This window comes from Nannobrachium achirus, assembly GCF_963921795.1.
Source record: "Nannobrachium achirus genome assembly, chromosome: 1".
Taxonomy (NCBI): domain Eukaryota; kingdom Metazoa; phylum Chordata; class Actinopteri; order Myctophiformes; family Myctophidae; genus Nannobrachium; species Nannobrachium achirus.
In genome coordinates this window covers 70,390,524-70,408,639 of record NC_137810.1, presented here as the reverse complement: position 1 = coordinate 70,408,639, position 18,116 = coordinate 70,390,524, and the positions used below count along the sequence as shown (strand labels likewise).

Below are 18,116 nucleotides of genomic sequence, written 5' to 3'. Positions count from 1 at the left end.
CGCTTCTGAGAGGCGCCGAAAATGTGTTGGGGAAAAGACAGAGAGAGAGGGAGAGAGCGAGAGCGAGCGAGCGAGCGAGGGAGGGAGGGAGGGAGAGAGGAAGGGGAAAAAAAGAAAAAAGAAAAGAAAAACTGACAGCGGCAGTGTTGGCCAACCCGGTGCATGCAGCTATTAAAAAATGTGCCAATCACTTCACCTGAAGCCGCTTCGGGGGAGGGAGAGGCGCCCACGTAATGCCCAAACAGCTGCCCTGCCCTGGTAAACACACACCCACTCAACTCAACCCGCCAAGTCTGAACTCAAGTAAACAGGAAGCACAGACAGGTAGTATAACTAGCAAATATGTAAAAAAGACTAACTATAAAGATTATTAGGCTGTGAGTACAAAAAGAGGCGGTGAAGGAGAAAGAATTACAAAAAACACCATTAAGTCCACCACCGTCAGAGAAGGGCACACAGAGTTAGAGGAATTAATTTACCCAAAACCAGGATGATTATACAAGAGGATTTTCAGAGGCTCATTACAGTAATGCCCGCTGTGTTCATTTCTGAAAGGTAAGGTCTGACTGGCAGCTGCCCATTATTATTTGTTTTATTTGCTGTGGTTGATCAACTTGCTGACTGCTGCTGGCTGCACACAGTTTGTGTGTCATGTGCTTGTGTGTGGTTATATGCACAACAGCTGTGCTGAGCGCTGACTTAACCTTTGTGTGTGTATGTGTGTGCGTGCGTGCGTGCGTGCGTGCGTGCGTGCGTGAGTGTGTGTGTGCGTGCGTATCACTGTTGATTTAACTATCATGTCTAGTTATAGTGTAGTGGTGTGAAGATACAGTACATTGTTTCTGTTCTAAATTTTCTATTCACATGACTACTAACCGAGCCTTTCTGCTGTTCCTCACAGCTGGGATGAGTCTGCGTCGGCCCTCCCTTGATGTGTTGTATTTGTCCAGGTCCAACTCCTCCAGAACATCCTCTGACATCTGCAGCATGTGGGCCAGAGCTGAACACTGGGTTGGAGACAGTTCTGTCTTTGATCTGTCCCCTGACTTCAGGTACTGTTGGATCTCCTGATGCACTGAGTGGTCGTTCATCTCCATCAAACAGTGGAAGATGTTGATACATCTGTCAGGAGAGGAACCGTAATCATCCATCTCCTTCAGGTTGTTGATGGCTCTCTGGATGCTCTCTGGACAGTTCTGTGTCTGAACCAGTAAACCTCCTAACAGACTCTGGTTGGACGGCAGTGAGAGACCATGAAGGAAGCGGAGAAACAGGTCCAGGTGACCATTCTTACTCCGTATGGCTTTACGGTTGGCTACGGGCAGGAAGTCCTCCAAGGACATGTCACTGGTGTAATCACGTCCATATTTGCCACGTCCCAGGAATGCCTTCAGTACCTCCATGTTCTTCTGTGTGAAACAGTGGAACAGGTAGACTGCAGCCAGAAACTCCTGGATGATCAGATGAACAAAGCAGTAGACTGCTCTCTGGAAGAGCACGCCCTCTCTTTTGAAGATCTCTGTGCACACTCCTGAGTACAGCGAGGCGTCTTTCACATCCAGACCACACTCTTCCAGGTCTTCTTGGTAGAACATGATGCTGCCTTTCTCCAGATGTTCAAACGCCAGCCTGCCCAGCTTCAGAAGAACCTCCCTGTCAGTCTCCATCATCTTTTGTTGATTCTCTCTCTTTTTTCTGTTTTTCTTGTTTCTTTTTTTCCCCTGATGAGGCTCATCATACTTCAGCTCCTTCCTCTTTGTCTGGACCAACAGGAAGTGGCAGCACATGGCAGTCAGGGTCGTGGGCAGCTGTCCTGTCTCGTCTGTCTTCACCATGTCCTCCAGAACGGTAGCGCTGATCCAACAGAAGACTGGGATGTGACACATGATGCGGAGGCTCTTTGACGTCTTCATGTGTGAGATGATTCTGCTGGCCAGCTTCTCATCACTGAATCTCTTCCTGAAGTACTCCTCCTTCTGGGGGTCCGTGAACCCTCGTACTTCTGTCACCAGGTCAACATATGCAGGAGGGATCTGATTGGCTGCTGCAGGTCTGGTGGTTATCCAGATGAGAGCCAATGGGAGCAGATTCCCCTCGATGAGGTTTGTCAACAGCCCGTCCACTGATGATGTCACTGTGACATCAGAGATGGTGTCATTGTTGAAGTTGAAGGACAACCTGCTTTCATCCAAACCATCAAAGATGAAGCCAACCTTCCAGACAGCGAGCTGCTCTGCTGTGACCTTCTTCAACGTTGGATGGAAAACATGGATCAGTGAGAGAAGACTGTGCTGCTCATCTCTGACCAAGTTCAGCTCCCGGAATGAGAAGGGAACCAGGAGAATGACATCTTGATTTTCCAAACCCTTTGCCCAGTCCAGAGCGACCTTACGCACAGAGAAGGTTTTTCCAATGCCAGCGACTCCCTTGGTCAGAACTCTTCTGATTGGTGTCTCTCTGCCAAGGAGGAGGGGCTTAAAGATGTCACAGCAGTTGATTGGTTGGTCATGGAGGGTGTTCTTCTTGGAGAGCGTCTCAAGCTGGTAGACCTCATGTTGGTTATTAACCCCTTCACTCTCTCCCACTGTGATGTAGAGCGCTGTGAAGATGCTGCTGAGGGAGGGCACTTCAGTGACGTCTGTCACACGATCCAGACTGTTCAAAGTGATCTTATAAACCTTTAAATCCTCCTGCACACTGACACCTGCTATGAGAAGACAATGAAGACATTTTAAACATTCAGCTTCATTCATAACTTTACATTCTTACAGATGTGTACATACATTAGTGTTACATGTCCTCTGTTAGAAAAATAATTTAATACAAATAGAACCAGTAAGACGCATAAACAAACTAGTTAGTAGGCAATCAGGAGAGAATATGGGAAATGGGACAGATCCATATTGATGACATGACTTTAGAGATACTGTGTACCGCTTTGCGTGATTTTAGGGCAAAATCTGTAAGCGCTGTGTCTAAAAATGTGTTTTTCAAAGATCGGCCAGATGGTGGCGCTAGATGGGACAGATGCATTTTGATGACATGACTGTGGAGATAATGTGTACCAGTTTGCGTGATTTTAGGGAAAATCTGTAGCAGCAGTGTCCAAAAATGTGTCTGCAAGAATCGGCCTCATGGTGGTGCTAGAAGAGGGCCATGTGAGAAATGAGGGTTGTGGTTTGGCAGCTAAGGAGTGTGTGTGCAAAGTTTGGCATGGATCGGGGCAACGGTGGCGGAGATATGAGGCGGGGGAAAGTGTGACGTGTGACGTGACGGAGGGACAGACAGACAGACTGACTGACTGACTGACAGCCGGTGGAGGTTTTGATAGTAACTGCTACCTGACGGTCGCAATAAGAAAATAAATGGCAGGAAAATAATAGTGTGTGATATTTTTGTCTTTAGCTACACTATTTGAAAATGTCTTCTACCATCTAAATATTAAAGTAATTAATTAACAGTGAATGTTAATTAGTGTAAATTGTGTCCAGTCTTACTGTGTCCACTGCTGGTGTGACTGGGTGTCTTCAGTCTACGTCTGGTCCTGAAGATCTTTCCACACTGGGGACAGTCATGGTGTCCTGTTGGAGCAGACTGCTCCCAGTATGAGGTGATGCACTGTCTGCAGAACCAGTGTCCACAGCTGCTAGAGACTGGATCTGTCAGAACCTCCTCACACACTGAACACCTGGACGCCTGCTCTGTCACAACACACACCCTCTTCCTCTTCCTGTGGAGGAGAAGAATGATGTATTAGGACTATAGTCCTGGTGGATAGAAGGATATTTATTCATATTATTTATTATGATTATAGTCCTGCTGGATAGAAGGATATTTATTTATATTATTTATTATGATTATATTCATGGAGGATAGAAGGATATTTATTGATATTATTCATTATGATTATATTCCTGGTGGATAGAAGGATATTTCTTATACTGCTTGGGGTTGGAATTATTCATGATTCTTATTTGCTCTGTAAATTAATACAATGTGTACATTTGTAAATTAGTAAAAACGTGAATATAATCCTATAGAGCATCGCAGCGGAGGTGGTTTACTGATCCCTCTAAAAAATCTCCCATTAATTTTCCCCATAGACTTTTACAAAAATATGACAAAACAATTATGTTAAGCCTAGAACCAAGCCATCCAGGATTGCAGTGAATCATGACCATAAAACCTTTGATCCTATGTGAAAACATATTTTAACATTACATTATTTGATATTCTACATTTAATACCCTTTGGGTATTAAATGGTGGGGGGGGGGGGGGGGGGGGGGTTGGACTGAGTTACTAGGGCCCAATAAGGCACTCTGTGCCGCGCTGTGAGCTTGTATATCTGCTATATTTCAATAGTTAAAGCACAAAATAACGTGTAATAATGCGTTCCCAGTCTAAATGGGTTAAACCCCACCCCCCTATGAAGAACATTCATGGGGGGCCCCGCAGTGAATCCTTGTACCCAGGGCCCAGCATTTGGTGTGACACCCCTGCCAACAGGAGCGGAATTGGAGCGGAGGACGGTCCTCGATCGCTCCAAGCTGTTCTGGCGGATTTTAAAACGACTTATTAACAGTCACAATTAACCGTTAGTGTTTACTGGTAACCTATTTGGCTTTCTCTACTACTGTGATATTCTGAATAGGCCTAATGTTCTGATAATATACTTTTCATAAAAAATAAATACAAAAAATGAACCCATTAATTTAGAACTTTGATTGCCAACATAATGAACGGAGGTTTGAACCTACAAACGTTCGGTTACAGCCCTGGCAGTTACAAGACATTGTTTGTGTTGTTCCAGTTGAAGTTCACAGAGATCAGTGTTTCACTATAATTTGTGTATTTGGTATTTTCTTACAGTCCATATCTGTAACCAAACACTTTCCAGTTGAACTTCACAGATATACGTAGGTGATCTTACCTTGTGTGTGGAGGTCCAGGTTCACTGAAGTCTGGAGGATGATGTTTAGAGCGGTCACTCTTCATAGACACACAGCTGGGTGTTGGAGACTCTGCTCTGTGGTCAACACTTCTGGAATCACAACAATATTCATACAATTATCATTGTGAAGTCAATGTGTTCATGATCATTTGTTGTCCCATTACAGAACAATAACATAACACAACATCTCAGGGTTTATCTCCTGTACATTGTTGTATAGTTGAACTTCATGTAAACAAAGGAACACAACACCAGTAAGACTCCCTAATCGGGAGATAAGCGACCGTAGGTCACTTATCTCCACAAATAGGGCAAAAATTTGTTTTGCCAAAATCTTCCTGATCCATGTTGATGACATGAGTGTAGACATACTGTGTAGTGATTTTCGAGATTTTAGGGCAAAATCTGTAGGAGCAGTGTCCAAAAATGTGTTTTTAAAAATCGGCCTGGAGGTGGCGCTATATGGGAGAGATTCATGTTGATGGGATGAGTGTAGACATACTGTGTACCGATTTGCGTGATTTTAGGGCAAAAATTGTAGGAGCAGTGTCCAAAAATGTGTTTTGCAAGAATCGGCCTCATGGTGGCGCTAGAAGAGGGCCATGGGAGAAATGAGGGGTGGGGTCTCCGCGCCGCCAAGGCGGACGAATAGGTACCGGCCCCGGCTGTCCCGGTCGCTCCTAGCCGGAGTTACGGCATTTTATGTGAGCTGCAGTGTAGGGGGTCCTCCACTGGGGGCGCCACCACTTTTGCATCCGTTCTGGAGCACCAGGAGTCGGTGGTCCCCGGGAATTCCCCGTGAGCAGCCCCGTTGGGGTGGTCATTTGGTCAGTTTAGCACATTTGGTCATTTTTTACATCTGGGGGTCCCCCAGGGACCTGGGGGTCCCTGGAGCTCCGGGGGTCCTTGGAGGTTGTAGTTTGGCAGGTAAGGAGTGTGTGTGCAAAATTTGGCATGGATCGGGGCAACGGTTGCGGAGATATGAGCAGGGCAAGAGTGTGACGTGTGACGTGTGACGGACGGACTGACTCACTCACGGACAGCCTGTGGAGGTTTTGGTAGTAAATGCGACCTACGGTCGCAACAATGATTACTGAATGCAATAAAATCATACAAACAAAGTAACACGCAGTCAGTCTGTATACTGAACACATTGTGAATTGTACAATTCTTTCACAAACAGCACACATAGTAGCTTGACTTCTATAGACCAGTAAGACTCCCTAATCGGGAGATAAGCGACCGTAGGTCACTTATCTCCACAAATAGAGCAAAAATGAGTTTTTCCAAAATCTTCCTGAGCATGTTGATGACATGAGTGTAGACATACTGTGTAGTGATTTTCGTGATTTTAGGGCAAAATCTGAATCGGCCTCATGGTGGCGCTAGAGGGCCATGTGAGAAATGAGGGGTGGGGTCTCCGCGCCGCCAAGGCGGACGAATAGGTACCAGCCCCGGCTCTCCCGGTCGCTCCTAGCCCGAGTTACGGCATTTTATGTGAGCTGCAGTGGCAGGGGGTCCTCCACTGGGGGCGCCACCACTTTTGCATCCGTTCTGGAGCACCAGGAGTGGGTGGTCCCCGGGAATGCCCCGTGAGCAGCCCCGTTGGGGTGGTCATTTGGTAATTTTTGCACATGTGCTCATTTTTTACACTTGGGGGTCCCCGAGGGAGCTGGGGGTCCCTGGAGCTCCGGGGGTCCTTGGAGGTTGTAGTTTGGCAGGTAAGGAGTGTGTGTGCAAAATCTGGCATGGATCGGGGCAACGGTTGCGGAGATATGAGCAGGGCAAAAGTGTGACGTGTGACGTGTGTGACGGACGGACGGACGGACGGACGGACGGACGGACACCTCGAGCAGCTTTCTGTAGTAAGTGCGACCTACGGTCGCAATTAGTGGTTCTCAACCTGTGGGTCGGGACCCCCAGGAGGGTCCCCATATGATTTTTTGGGGTTGCCAAATGACAGTCACAATTTAAGTAACCTTTTTCATACTAAAAATGTTAAAAAAGTTGAAAAAAAGAAGAATCCTTTATTACTCCATCAAAATTAATCATATAAAAAAGTAAGAAAATGGTCAAATAATATAAGAGAGAGGCTCATTTTTTGAAAATAGCCAATCTACAAGCTCACAACACCTCACATCTTAAGGCATTGTGAGCTTGTATATCTATAGCATTGGGTATATTGTATAGTGTTATAGTGTGTATTGTGTAATAGGAGGATTGACATACTGTGTGTGTGGAGGTCCAGGTTCACTGAAGTCTGGAGGATGTATTTTAGACCAGTCACTCTTCATAGACACACAGCTGGGTGTTGGAGACTCTGCTCTGTGGTCAACACTTCTGGAATCACAACAATATTCATACAATTATCATTGTTAATTACCCGGCTTGTTTGGATGCTTGATTCTGATTGGTCGAGCGCTGAAATCAGCGGTGAATTATGAACGTATAATGACCGCTCCACTCTATAATTCACCGCTGCCTAATCAACGGCTCAGAGCAGCTGCTGCATTCAGGCTGCGCTGTGTGAATTTAGTGCCGTATCCAACATGTCTACCATGTAAACAAACACACAGCGTCATTTACAACTAAACATTGCTCTGAAGAATGTCTTTAAAAACATTTTAGGCGAGAAATAGACAACGCAGTAACAGAAAATGGATTCCATTTGACCAGCACTTCTTTGTTTTCCAAGGCGACCGTGTTACGCTGGGGGGGACACACTTCCAGCCGTCTGTAAACAAGGAAATACTTTGTTTTGTTTTTAGTTTTGAGTCAAATTATTCATTTTATTTAGCAGCCGGGTAATAAGCGGTCGGTTGTTATGCCACCTCCGCTTCGCGTCGGTGGCATATCAACCTGTCAGGCTCCTATCACTCTATAATGACTGCTGAGAGAGATGTTATCCCTTACGAAGTCAATGTGATCATGATCATTTGTTGGCCCATTACAGAACAATAACATAGCACAACATCTCAATTCTTTCACTGACTGTAAATTGTACAACAAAACGTACGTTGAAAATAGCCGATCTACAAGCTCACAGCACCTCACATCTCAAGGCGTTATGAGCTTGTAGATCTTCTATGTTCACTCTATCTATGGAACGGAGTGAAACTAAATTGAATGCCTCAACTACTACATTCCAAGTCAGGGTGTGGGGGTCCCTGTTTCAAATAGAGCTGTCCTCGACTCAGGATTTATCAAGTGGACTCGAGTCGCGGGGGTTATTCCGACGCGTCGACAAATCGTTTATGTAAAAAAAGGAAAAAAGTGAAAAAAGACTGTATCAAGTACATATAGTATAAGTATCTTTTACCAATTATATCGGGTTTAAATGGTACCGGATATGCAGCTCAGTAAATTAAAGGTGAATTGATCCCAGTGAATGACGGAGGACGATATCACAATGAATTAAATCTTTTTTATCACGATAAACGATAACATCGCATATCATCCCATCCCTACTGTCCACATCTGTGAGCAGATACAAGACATTGTTTGTGTTGTTCCACAGAAGATCAGTGTTTCACTATAATGTGTGTATTTGGTATTTTCTTACAGTCCATATCTGTAACCAAACACTTTCCAGTTGAACTTCACAGATAAACGTAGGTGATCTTACCTTGTGTGTGGAGGTCCAGGTTCAGAGCGGTCACTCTTCATAGACCCACAGCTGGGTGTTGGAGACTCTGCTCTGTGGTCAACACTTCTGGAATCACAACAATATTCATACAATGATCATTGTGAAGTCAATGTGTTCATGATCATTTGTTGTCCCATTACAGAACAATAACATAGCACAACATCTCAGGGTTTATCTCCTGTACATTGTTGTATAGTTGAACTTCATGTAAACAAAGGAACACGACACAATGATTACTGAATGAATGTCAACATGAATGAAATAAAATCATATAAACAAAGTAACACACAGTCAGTCTGTATATTGAACACATTGTGAATTGGACAATTCTTTCACAAACAGCACACATAGTACCTTGAATTCTATAGATTAGTGGTTCTCAACCTGTGGGTCGGGACCCCCAGGAGGGTCCCCATATAATTTTTGGGGGGTCGCCAAATGACAGTGACAATTTAAGTAACCTTTTTCATAAAAAATTCCAAAAAAAGTTGAAAAAGTTGAAGAAAAAGAACCCTTTATTACTCCATCAAAAGTAATCAAACTATAAAAAAGTAAGGTGGACAATTCTCTTGAATGCAGCCTTCAGTTATCGTATGGAAAGGGGAAATTTGCATTTATTTTACCATAGTAAAAAAAATGCATTCATGGTCTGAAGAGGGCACTTGGATAAAAGGGCAGGGGCTCAAGCCCCCTTTTGTCTATGTGTGCACGTGCCTGGCACAGCCACATCACATTAGACTTTTTATTTCAATCCCACCGTTTCTTTGCAAAAACACATTTATTTTAGGAAACATTTGTATTCTTGTTTCTCCAAGTTTTATTGTTTTTAGTGTGTAAATATGGCACTTTATTATGGGGAAAAATAGTATGGTGTAGTTTCCTTTTTTAAATCTCTAAAATAGCTTATTTTTTAACACATGTCCTTAATGGTTAACGGTTAATTAACCGATAGGGCCTTACGGTTATCGGTTAAGAAAAATTCTCCATTTGGTCATCCCTAGTATATTGTATAGTGTTATAGTGTGTATTGTATAATAGGAGGATTGACATACTGTGTGTGTGGAGGTCCAGGTTCACTGAAGTCTGGAGGATGATGTTTAGAGCGGTCACTCTTCATAGACACACAGCTGGGTGTTGGAGACTCTGCTCTGTGGTCAACACTTCTGGAATCACAACAATATTCATACAATTATCATTGTGAAGTCAATGTGTTCATGATCATTTGTTGGCCCATTACAGAACAATAACAATGCACAACATCTCAATTCTTTCACTCACAAAATAGCCGATCTACAAGCTCACATCTCACATCTCAAGGTGTTGTGAGCTTGTAGATCTTCTATGTTCACTCTATTTATCTATGGAACGGAGTGAAATTAAATTGAATGCCTCAACTACTACATTCCAAGTCAGGGTGTGGGGGTCCCTGTTTGAAATATGATTATTGTGGGGGTCAAGGGCTGAAAAGGTTGAGAACCACTGCTATGAATACAGCTTGAACGTGGAGGATACTGTTATTAGACTCTGTGTCTTGTTTTTTATCCATGATTCGCACATTATTTTGTTATTACTTTATGGCGTTGTGTATAACATATATGTGTGTATTGTATAATAGGAGGATTGACATACTGTGTGTGTGAAGGTCCATGTTCACTGAAGACAGGAGGTATTCCCATAGACCAGTCACTCTTCATAGACACACAGCTGGGTGTTGGAGACTCTGCTCTGTGGTCAACACTTCTGGAATCACAACAATATTAATTCAATTCAAAAAAAATATTCAGATATTTTTATTTATTTACTCATTTACTTATTTATTTACACTATATTTATGGCGATTGATGAATCAGGCCCATTGTGCAGCGGTTGAAAAAGTACTCACATTTTGTACTTAAATAAAAGTATCAATACTGCAATGTAGATGTACTCAGTTAGGGTGCCCTCACACCAAAATACCTAGAGTGGAATCCGCCAATGCATTTCAATGAGAATGGAGCGTTTTTTGCAGAAATCCTCTACTGGCAAAAAAACGCTCCATTCTCATTGATTCGCATTGGCGGATTCCACTCTAGGTATTTTGGTGTGAGGGCACCCTTAGAAGTAAAAGTTCGGAATTCAAAATGTACTTGAGTAAAAGTACGAAAGTATTGGCATCAAAATATACTTAAAGTACCAAAAGTAAAAGTACAAAATGTTTGAAAATAGCAGATCTACAAGCTCACAGCGCATCGCGATGCAAACGAGTAATGCAACACGTAAATCGGATATTTTCAAATACCAAAGGAATAAAATAGGGCGACAGTGTTATATTTTATTTTATTATTATACGTTTTATAATACTATAATTTATATCTGCGAGGTAACTAGTAACTAAAGTTGTCAAATAATTGTAGTGGAGTAGAAATACAACATTTGGATCCGAGATGTAGCAGTGGAGTAGAAGTAAAAGTACTGTAAACTGGAAATACCCATAAATTACTGTAGTTAAGTAAATGTACTTAGTTACTTTACACCACTGCCATTGTGTGTATATGGTACAGGAGGATTGTCTTACTTTAAGCGTGGAGGTCCAGGTTCATCTTTAGACCCACAGCTGGCTGTTGGAGACTCTGCTCTGTGGATGAGATGTTTGTCTCTTCCCTCCTCCTCCTCTCTCTCCACACACTCACTCATCTTTGGTCTTTATTTAACCTGTCAAGGTTAGCAGAACATAGTAAATGATTAATGAATGAATGTACAAAACACACACACACACACACACACACACACACACACACACACACACACACACACACACACACACACACACACACACACACACACACACACACACACACACACACACACACACACACACACACACACACACACACACACACACACACACACACACACAGCGACGTGCTGTGAGCTTGGAGGTCGGCTATTTTCGGAGCTCGATACCACACTGAACTAAGCATAATCAAGTGAATACTGAAGATGTGGCGTAACAGCATGGATTTCTACACAGAGAGGGCAATTCTTTCAACATAAGATGCTGCATTCAAGTTCAGGAGAGTTGGGACAAGGCAATTCTCTTGAATGCTGCCTTCAGGCATGGCATGGAAAGAGGGCAAATTTGTATTTCTTTCACCATAGTAAAAACTGCATACATGGTCTGGAGAGGGCACTTTTTTTTACAGAGGACACACACACACACACACACACACACACACACACACACACACACACACACACACACACACACACACACACACACACACACACACACACACACACACAGAGCAGCCGCTAGGGTTGCGCAAGTGGTGCGGTTGCAAAGGCCTCGCACCTGGATGCCTTTTTTTTAGTTTAGTTGCCGACAACACATTTCTAGAACGGTGACAGTAATATTTTCAATATCATTCTGTATTATCAATATGCCATTGACATAGGATGATATGTTGAAATATTAACTGTGAGCTGCTATGAGGCAACACTATCACCATCATAATGATGAAACTACAGTAGATGAACAACAATATCACCATCATAATGATGAGACTACAGTAGATGAACAACAATATCACCATCATAATGATGAGACTACAGTAGATGAACAACAATATCACCATCATAATGCTGAGACTACAGTAGATGAACAACAATATCACCATCATAATGATGAGACTACAGTAGATGAACAACAATATCACCATCATAATGATGAGACTACAGTAGATGCAGATGCATGCAGTAGCTCTTGTCAACCAACAGGTGTCCTACTGCACCACAGAATTGAAATATCACAATAGAAGAACAGGGAGACACTCATGTTCCAACAGAACAAGGTAGACCTTTGAATATCATGTTAATAATACTATTGATTAACATTCTTTACCCTGGTTAAAATAATGTTTCATTCACTAAACCAAGTCATGGACTGCTGGCAGCTTTGAGATGTCAGCTAGCTCAACAGTTCCTTTGTATTAAAATATTTAAAATATACAGTACATATTTTTCTTGATTGGATTAAAATTATTTTTATTCTAAAACTTTTAATTGTAACATTGCTTACTACATTCACAAACACTAAATACTCAAAAGGAAACCAACCAAACCACACCACACCCTTAAAACAACTTCTCCCTCCTCTTATATTCAAGCAGAGCAGTAGACCATAGAAACTGGGATCAAGTCTATCTGCATGTTACACATCTGGTCTGCAACGGAAACGCTCTGTGTTTGCATGTGTGCTCCATTCCGCTAGCAGTGTGTGTGTGTGTGTGTGTGTGTGTGTGTGTGTGTGTGTGTGTGTGTGTGTGTGTGTGTGTGTGTGTGCACAAATAACAGGATACAGTAGGCGGGCTCTAGACCGGATGACACTGTTAACTCACAATGAAAACCAAGAGGTTTCAGCCGAGTGGGAAAAGGCCGTCGAGTACAAAGCTGACGCGGCAGGTTTACCGTCTTAAAATATCATAAATAATTATACCAAATGCATGTGTCACATGGTTAAATAATCAACATAATTATGTAATAATGTTCTGCTCTGTCTAAATAAGTATTTTGTTGTTGACATCAATCACAAGATTCATAACCAGATTAACCACAGAGAACAAGTACAGACAGGCAGACTAGACAACAGGGAGTGGTAGCTTTACTAGACACCAGAAGCATAAAGTAGCCTATAAACTGTTCCTGTGAGAACCAAGTGGTTCTAGTAGTGAATATTAAAACAACAACACCTACTTTACGTTAGCTTTTGGTCCTTATTGTGTTTTGTTTTGTCTTCCTCACATGTTGTCCTCACTGTCAAGTTCACAGTTGTTGTCGTGTCTCAAAATGGCTCCCTGAGATACGCTGTGCACTTTCATTTCCTTATAATGTGACTTTGACCCGCCTCTACAGCTCTAGGGCTACAGTCAGTTAGATCAGTGGTTCTCAACCTGCGGGTCGGGACCCCCCCAAATTATTTGGGGGGGTCCCCAGACGTTTAGCTAAATGTTAACATTGTTTTCTCTCTCAACAGTTAACAGACCAACATACATTATAACTTATAATGTATGTTGGTCTTATAATTTATAAGTGTATCTCACATTTATAAAGTGACAATTTAAAGACTTTAAAGACCTTTTTAGTACCTCTGGTCAAACATTGGTCAAATTGTCAAATATTAGAGGCAGACATTGTGAAAATAGCAGATCTACATGCTCACAGAGCATGTAGATCGGCTATTTTCACAATATGGAACAGATCGAGTCAAACTAAATGTAATGCCAACTGCCAACTCCTACAATTCCAAGTGCTTGTGCAGGGGGGGTCCCCAGTTCAAATATGATTATTTGGGGGGTTGCTGCCTGAAAAGGTTGAGAACCACTGAATTAGATGATATCATGTCATCTATTCTACACAGAGGAACCAACACATGATAGTCAGGGAACGAGTATCAAGTCCCACCATGTCTCATTTCCACCCCCAGGTTATTATGTTATGAGTAGCCTATGCTATGACTGTAGTCAGTGTAACCTAGGGCATTAACGACTTCTGAATTTTGCAAGTCGACTCGACTCAGTAAAAACTTGAGTTGAAGATGACTTTTTCATTTGATGACATCATCACATCACACACGACCCCCCAATTATTTTGGGGGGTCCCCAGATGATTAACTTAATGTGAAACATTGTTTTCTCACTCAACTGTAAACAAACCAACATAAGGTTTAAAGTTTCTAAAGTGCCAATTTAAGGACTTTTTAACACCTCTAAAATGACAAATTAAACACATTGTCCAAATTGTCAAATATATAGAGGCAGAAATTGTGAAAATAGCCGATCTACATGCTCACAACGCCTCGCATCGCGAGGCATTGTGAGCTTGTAGATCTGCTATTTTCACAATAGAAAGTATTTTATTTATTTTTTTCAACTTCGACGTTCTCTGGTGGGAGTCGACTTGTGTAATGAAGTCGACTGAGTCGACTTGTCGACTTTTTCGTTAATGCCCTGGTGCCTATGCTATGACTGTAGTCAGTGTTTAAACACACAATAGAAGATCATTGGGCTGACTGACGTGAGGACAGGGTTCACCCTGCATGAAAACATGCTGAAATACAATGCCATGCATTTGTTGTCTTTTTGTAGGAACACTATAGCCCAGTGGTTCTCAACCTTTTCAGGCCACAACCCCCAAAATAATCATATTTTAACTAGGGACCCCCCCCCCCCCCCACCCTGAACCATTACATTTTGTATAACACGGTTCTATTGGGACAATAGCAGATCTACATGCATAGGCGGACTTTGCCATTTGCCCTGGGGGGGGGGGGGGGGCAGTCTTGAGCAACATGTCAATTGTCAACCGTTATTTGGAAGCACACCACAGCTCTCAGCCCAACGATGACTGCACGTCTTAATCATAGTATTCATATGATATTGATCTTAATCATAGTATTCATATGATATTGATCTTAATCATAGTATTCATATGATATTGATCTTAATCAGTCTTGAGCAACATGTCAATTGTCAACCGTTATTTGGAAGCACACCACAGCTCTCAGCCCAACGATGACTGCACGTCTTAATCATAGTATTCATATGATATTGATCTTAATCATAGTATTCATATGATATTGATCTTAATCATAGTATTCATATGATATTGATCTTAATCATAGTATTCATATGATATTGGTGAACACAACACAAGGCATAGAAAAGAAAGATCTCACAACAACATATGGCTGCTCATCCAGACCATGATCTTTACTGTAACAAATAAAACAAATACAATTTACTGTGCCAGACTCTGCCACCATTATTCCATATACAATAATACAGCGATCCAACACAGTTATAGACCACTATCTGGCAGGCACACAGCCTACATACACATACAGTATTATTAACATGAGCACACAACTGTCTGAAGCACAGCCTATACTGTATATATCAGTACTCACTGAGTGAACCAAATTATGCACAGCCGTGCACGCACACACACGCCCACACATAGACACACACACACACACACACACACACACACACACACACACACACACACACACACACACACACACACACACACACACACACACACACACACACACACACACAGTACAGTAAACAGTATACAGGAGGCTGTAAGTCATATTGAATCATTGTCTCACCTAGTGTAGAAGTAAACGCCTGTTCTTGCGTCCTGCATATACATCCACAATCTTCTCAGGCGACAACTTTGCTGTTAAGTCATCCTCAATGTTCAGAATGGCAAGTGTTGTTGAGCGCAGTCAACATGGAATCCTCCTCATGGCAGAGAAACTCCTCTCTGTGGTAGCAGATCCAATTGGCAGAGTCAGTGCCAACTGTAGCATCTTGAACAGATTGGGACAGCTGTCCTTTTTAACTGTCTTTTTAAGATGGTCAAGGTCAAGTGAAACTGTTGTGCTTGACGAGGCAGCCGAGGCTTTCACCAGATCCATCTCTGCTCCAAGCAGGACAGGATGGATTTTCAGTGGCTGTGCATATCTTTCTAGGAGAGGTTCCACTCCGTTCTTGTCACATTTAAACACTGCTGCACATGCCTGTGCAAGTTCTATTGACTCCCCCGTGAACCGCCTGTCAAGTCCTGCGATCAGAGAATCCAATACGGGCAGATAAAGGTGTTGGTGTTCACACTCTGACTCACTTCTGTGACTGTCTCACTTTCATCATCCATTTGGCGTTGGCCCAAAGTAGACGTTATCAGGAAACCCGACAGGGAGGAGCAGGGGCGTCACACCAAATTCTGGGCCCTGGGTACAAGGTGTCACTGCGGGCCCCCCATGAATGTTAACTATTGAAAAATAGCAGATCTACAAGCTCGCAGCGCGCGCTGCGAGCTTGTAGATCTGCTATTTTTGAAAAACCGTGAAAATGTGTGCAAGAAACCTATGTCAAGGACCCCCAAGATGATATGTATTTGGCCACGGACCCCGATCTCAAAATATTTAGTTCCAGGGACCCCCAGAAGCAAAATTTGAGTTCGAAATGTTCTCTTAAAAATACATATATTCAAAGATTTTCAAAAAAATTCACAACTTTTCAAAAATAGCAGATCTACAAGCTCGCAGCGCGGCACTCGGTGCCGCGCTTTGAGCTTGTACATCTGCTATTTTTCAATAGCTAAAGTTACTAGGGCCCCTCCACCTTGGGCCCCGGTAACTCAGTCCCACTTTCCTACCCCTTGTGACGCCCCTGGGGAGGAGGGGGGTGGAGTCACTGGAGTGGTCCGTTTTTGTTTGTCTGCAGTTGGGCCAGGGGCAGGGGCTGCTACTGCTTCAGCATCCTCCTCAGTTACAGTCACCGCCGCCACGTCTTTTGCTGGACTGCAGGGCCTTGTGTGTAACGTGGATCACATGCAGTATATCCTCAGATAAAACCAGACATGCAATGAATGACATTCTTGTCATGTGTTCATTTAGGCCAGTGGCATCAACAGCCCATCTCCCTCCCTCATCACTAATGTCTTTTAGGCACCCAGTGATAGCAGAGTAGTGGGTTTTAACTGCATGCACGGCCCTCCACTTACATGCCCATCTCGTCTCACTGGGCTGTACCATTTCCTTTTTTTCATGTGCAGTGATTTCTGGATTTCAATACATTTATGGTGATTTGACGGTTGTGCAAATACAGAGAACAGTTTATCAATAACGTTCAGGAATGTTTCACGCTGCGATTGACAGTGCAACACTCTACAAGCACCAGATATAGTTTGTGTGCCAAGCAGTGAATATAAGCTGCGTAGGGATAGGTCTCTTTGATGCGCTGCTGTACTCCTGACAGGTGCCCCGACATTACAGAGGCACCATCGTAACTCTGTGCAACAATTGGGATGTTTTTGAGACCACCCATCTCCAGTCCTGTGTTTATAGCGTCCACGATCCCAGCCGCATCACGAGATGCTGAACAGTCAAGGAAACACAGAAAACGCTCCTTGATTTCAAGCTGCTCTGTATATCTTAAACAAATCGACAACGGTTCCGTTTTGGAGGACCTGGCCTCGTCTGCCATAATAGAAAAAAGAAAAAAAGTATCCTGCACAGTTTTTGCAATGTCTGCATAAACCAAATTAGCACATATTTCAATTATTTCATTCTGGAATTTTGGACTTGTAGAATTAAAATAATTTGACTGCATGCTTTCAAAATCAGAATCATATTTAGAAAACCAGCTGCAAAAATCACGAAAATTGCCCTGTGAGTCTGACTCTTTCCCCTCCCTGTGTCCACGGAAAGGCAATCCAAGTTTAGACAACAGACAACAGACAACAGACATCAACCACTTTGCACAAATAAGATCTGTTCTACTCAACAGTAGCTTTATGACTACAGTATCTGATAGTTTAGCTGCAGTAGAGCCTGTAGATGCACTCTTTTTAAAGTTGTCCCATTTAATGATGCAGTTCTTATGGCCTTCAGATATTGCGTGTTTGTCCAGTTTAGAGCCCAGCTTACTCCAGTCACTCACTCCATCCTTACGAAATGAATCCTTGAGTG

The 18,116-nt window shown here is 42.8% G+C and overlaps 1 protein-coding gene across 1 annotated transcript; it reads right to left on the bottom strand.

Moving 5' to 3' along the window:
- Nucleotides 1-860: 860 nt before the first annotated feature.
- LOC308289658 (protein NLRC3-like) lies at nt 861-3,965 on the bottom strand (the record flags this gene model as incomplete). The annotated part of the gene is made up of 3 exons (XM_080731403.1): nt 861-2,638; nt 3,537-3,730; nt 3,943-3,965. The coding sequence occupies 3 exons, from the start codon at nt 3,963-3,965 to the stop codon at nt 861-863; spliced, it is 1,995 nt and encodes a 664-aa protein (XP_080587529.1).
- Between the last annotated feature and the right edge of the window lie 14,151 nt (nt 3,966-18,116).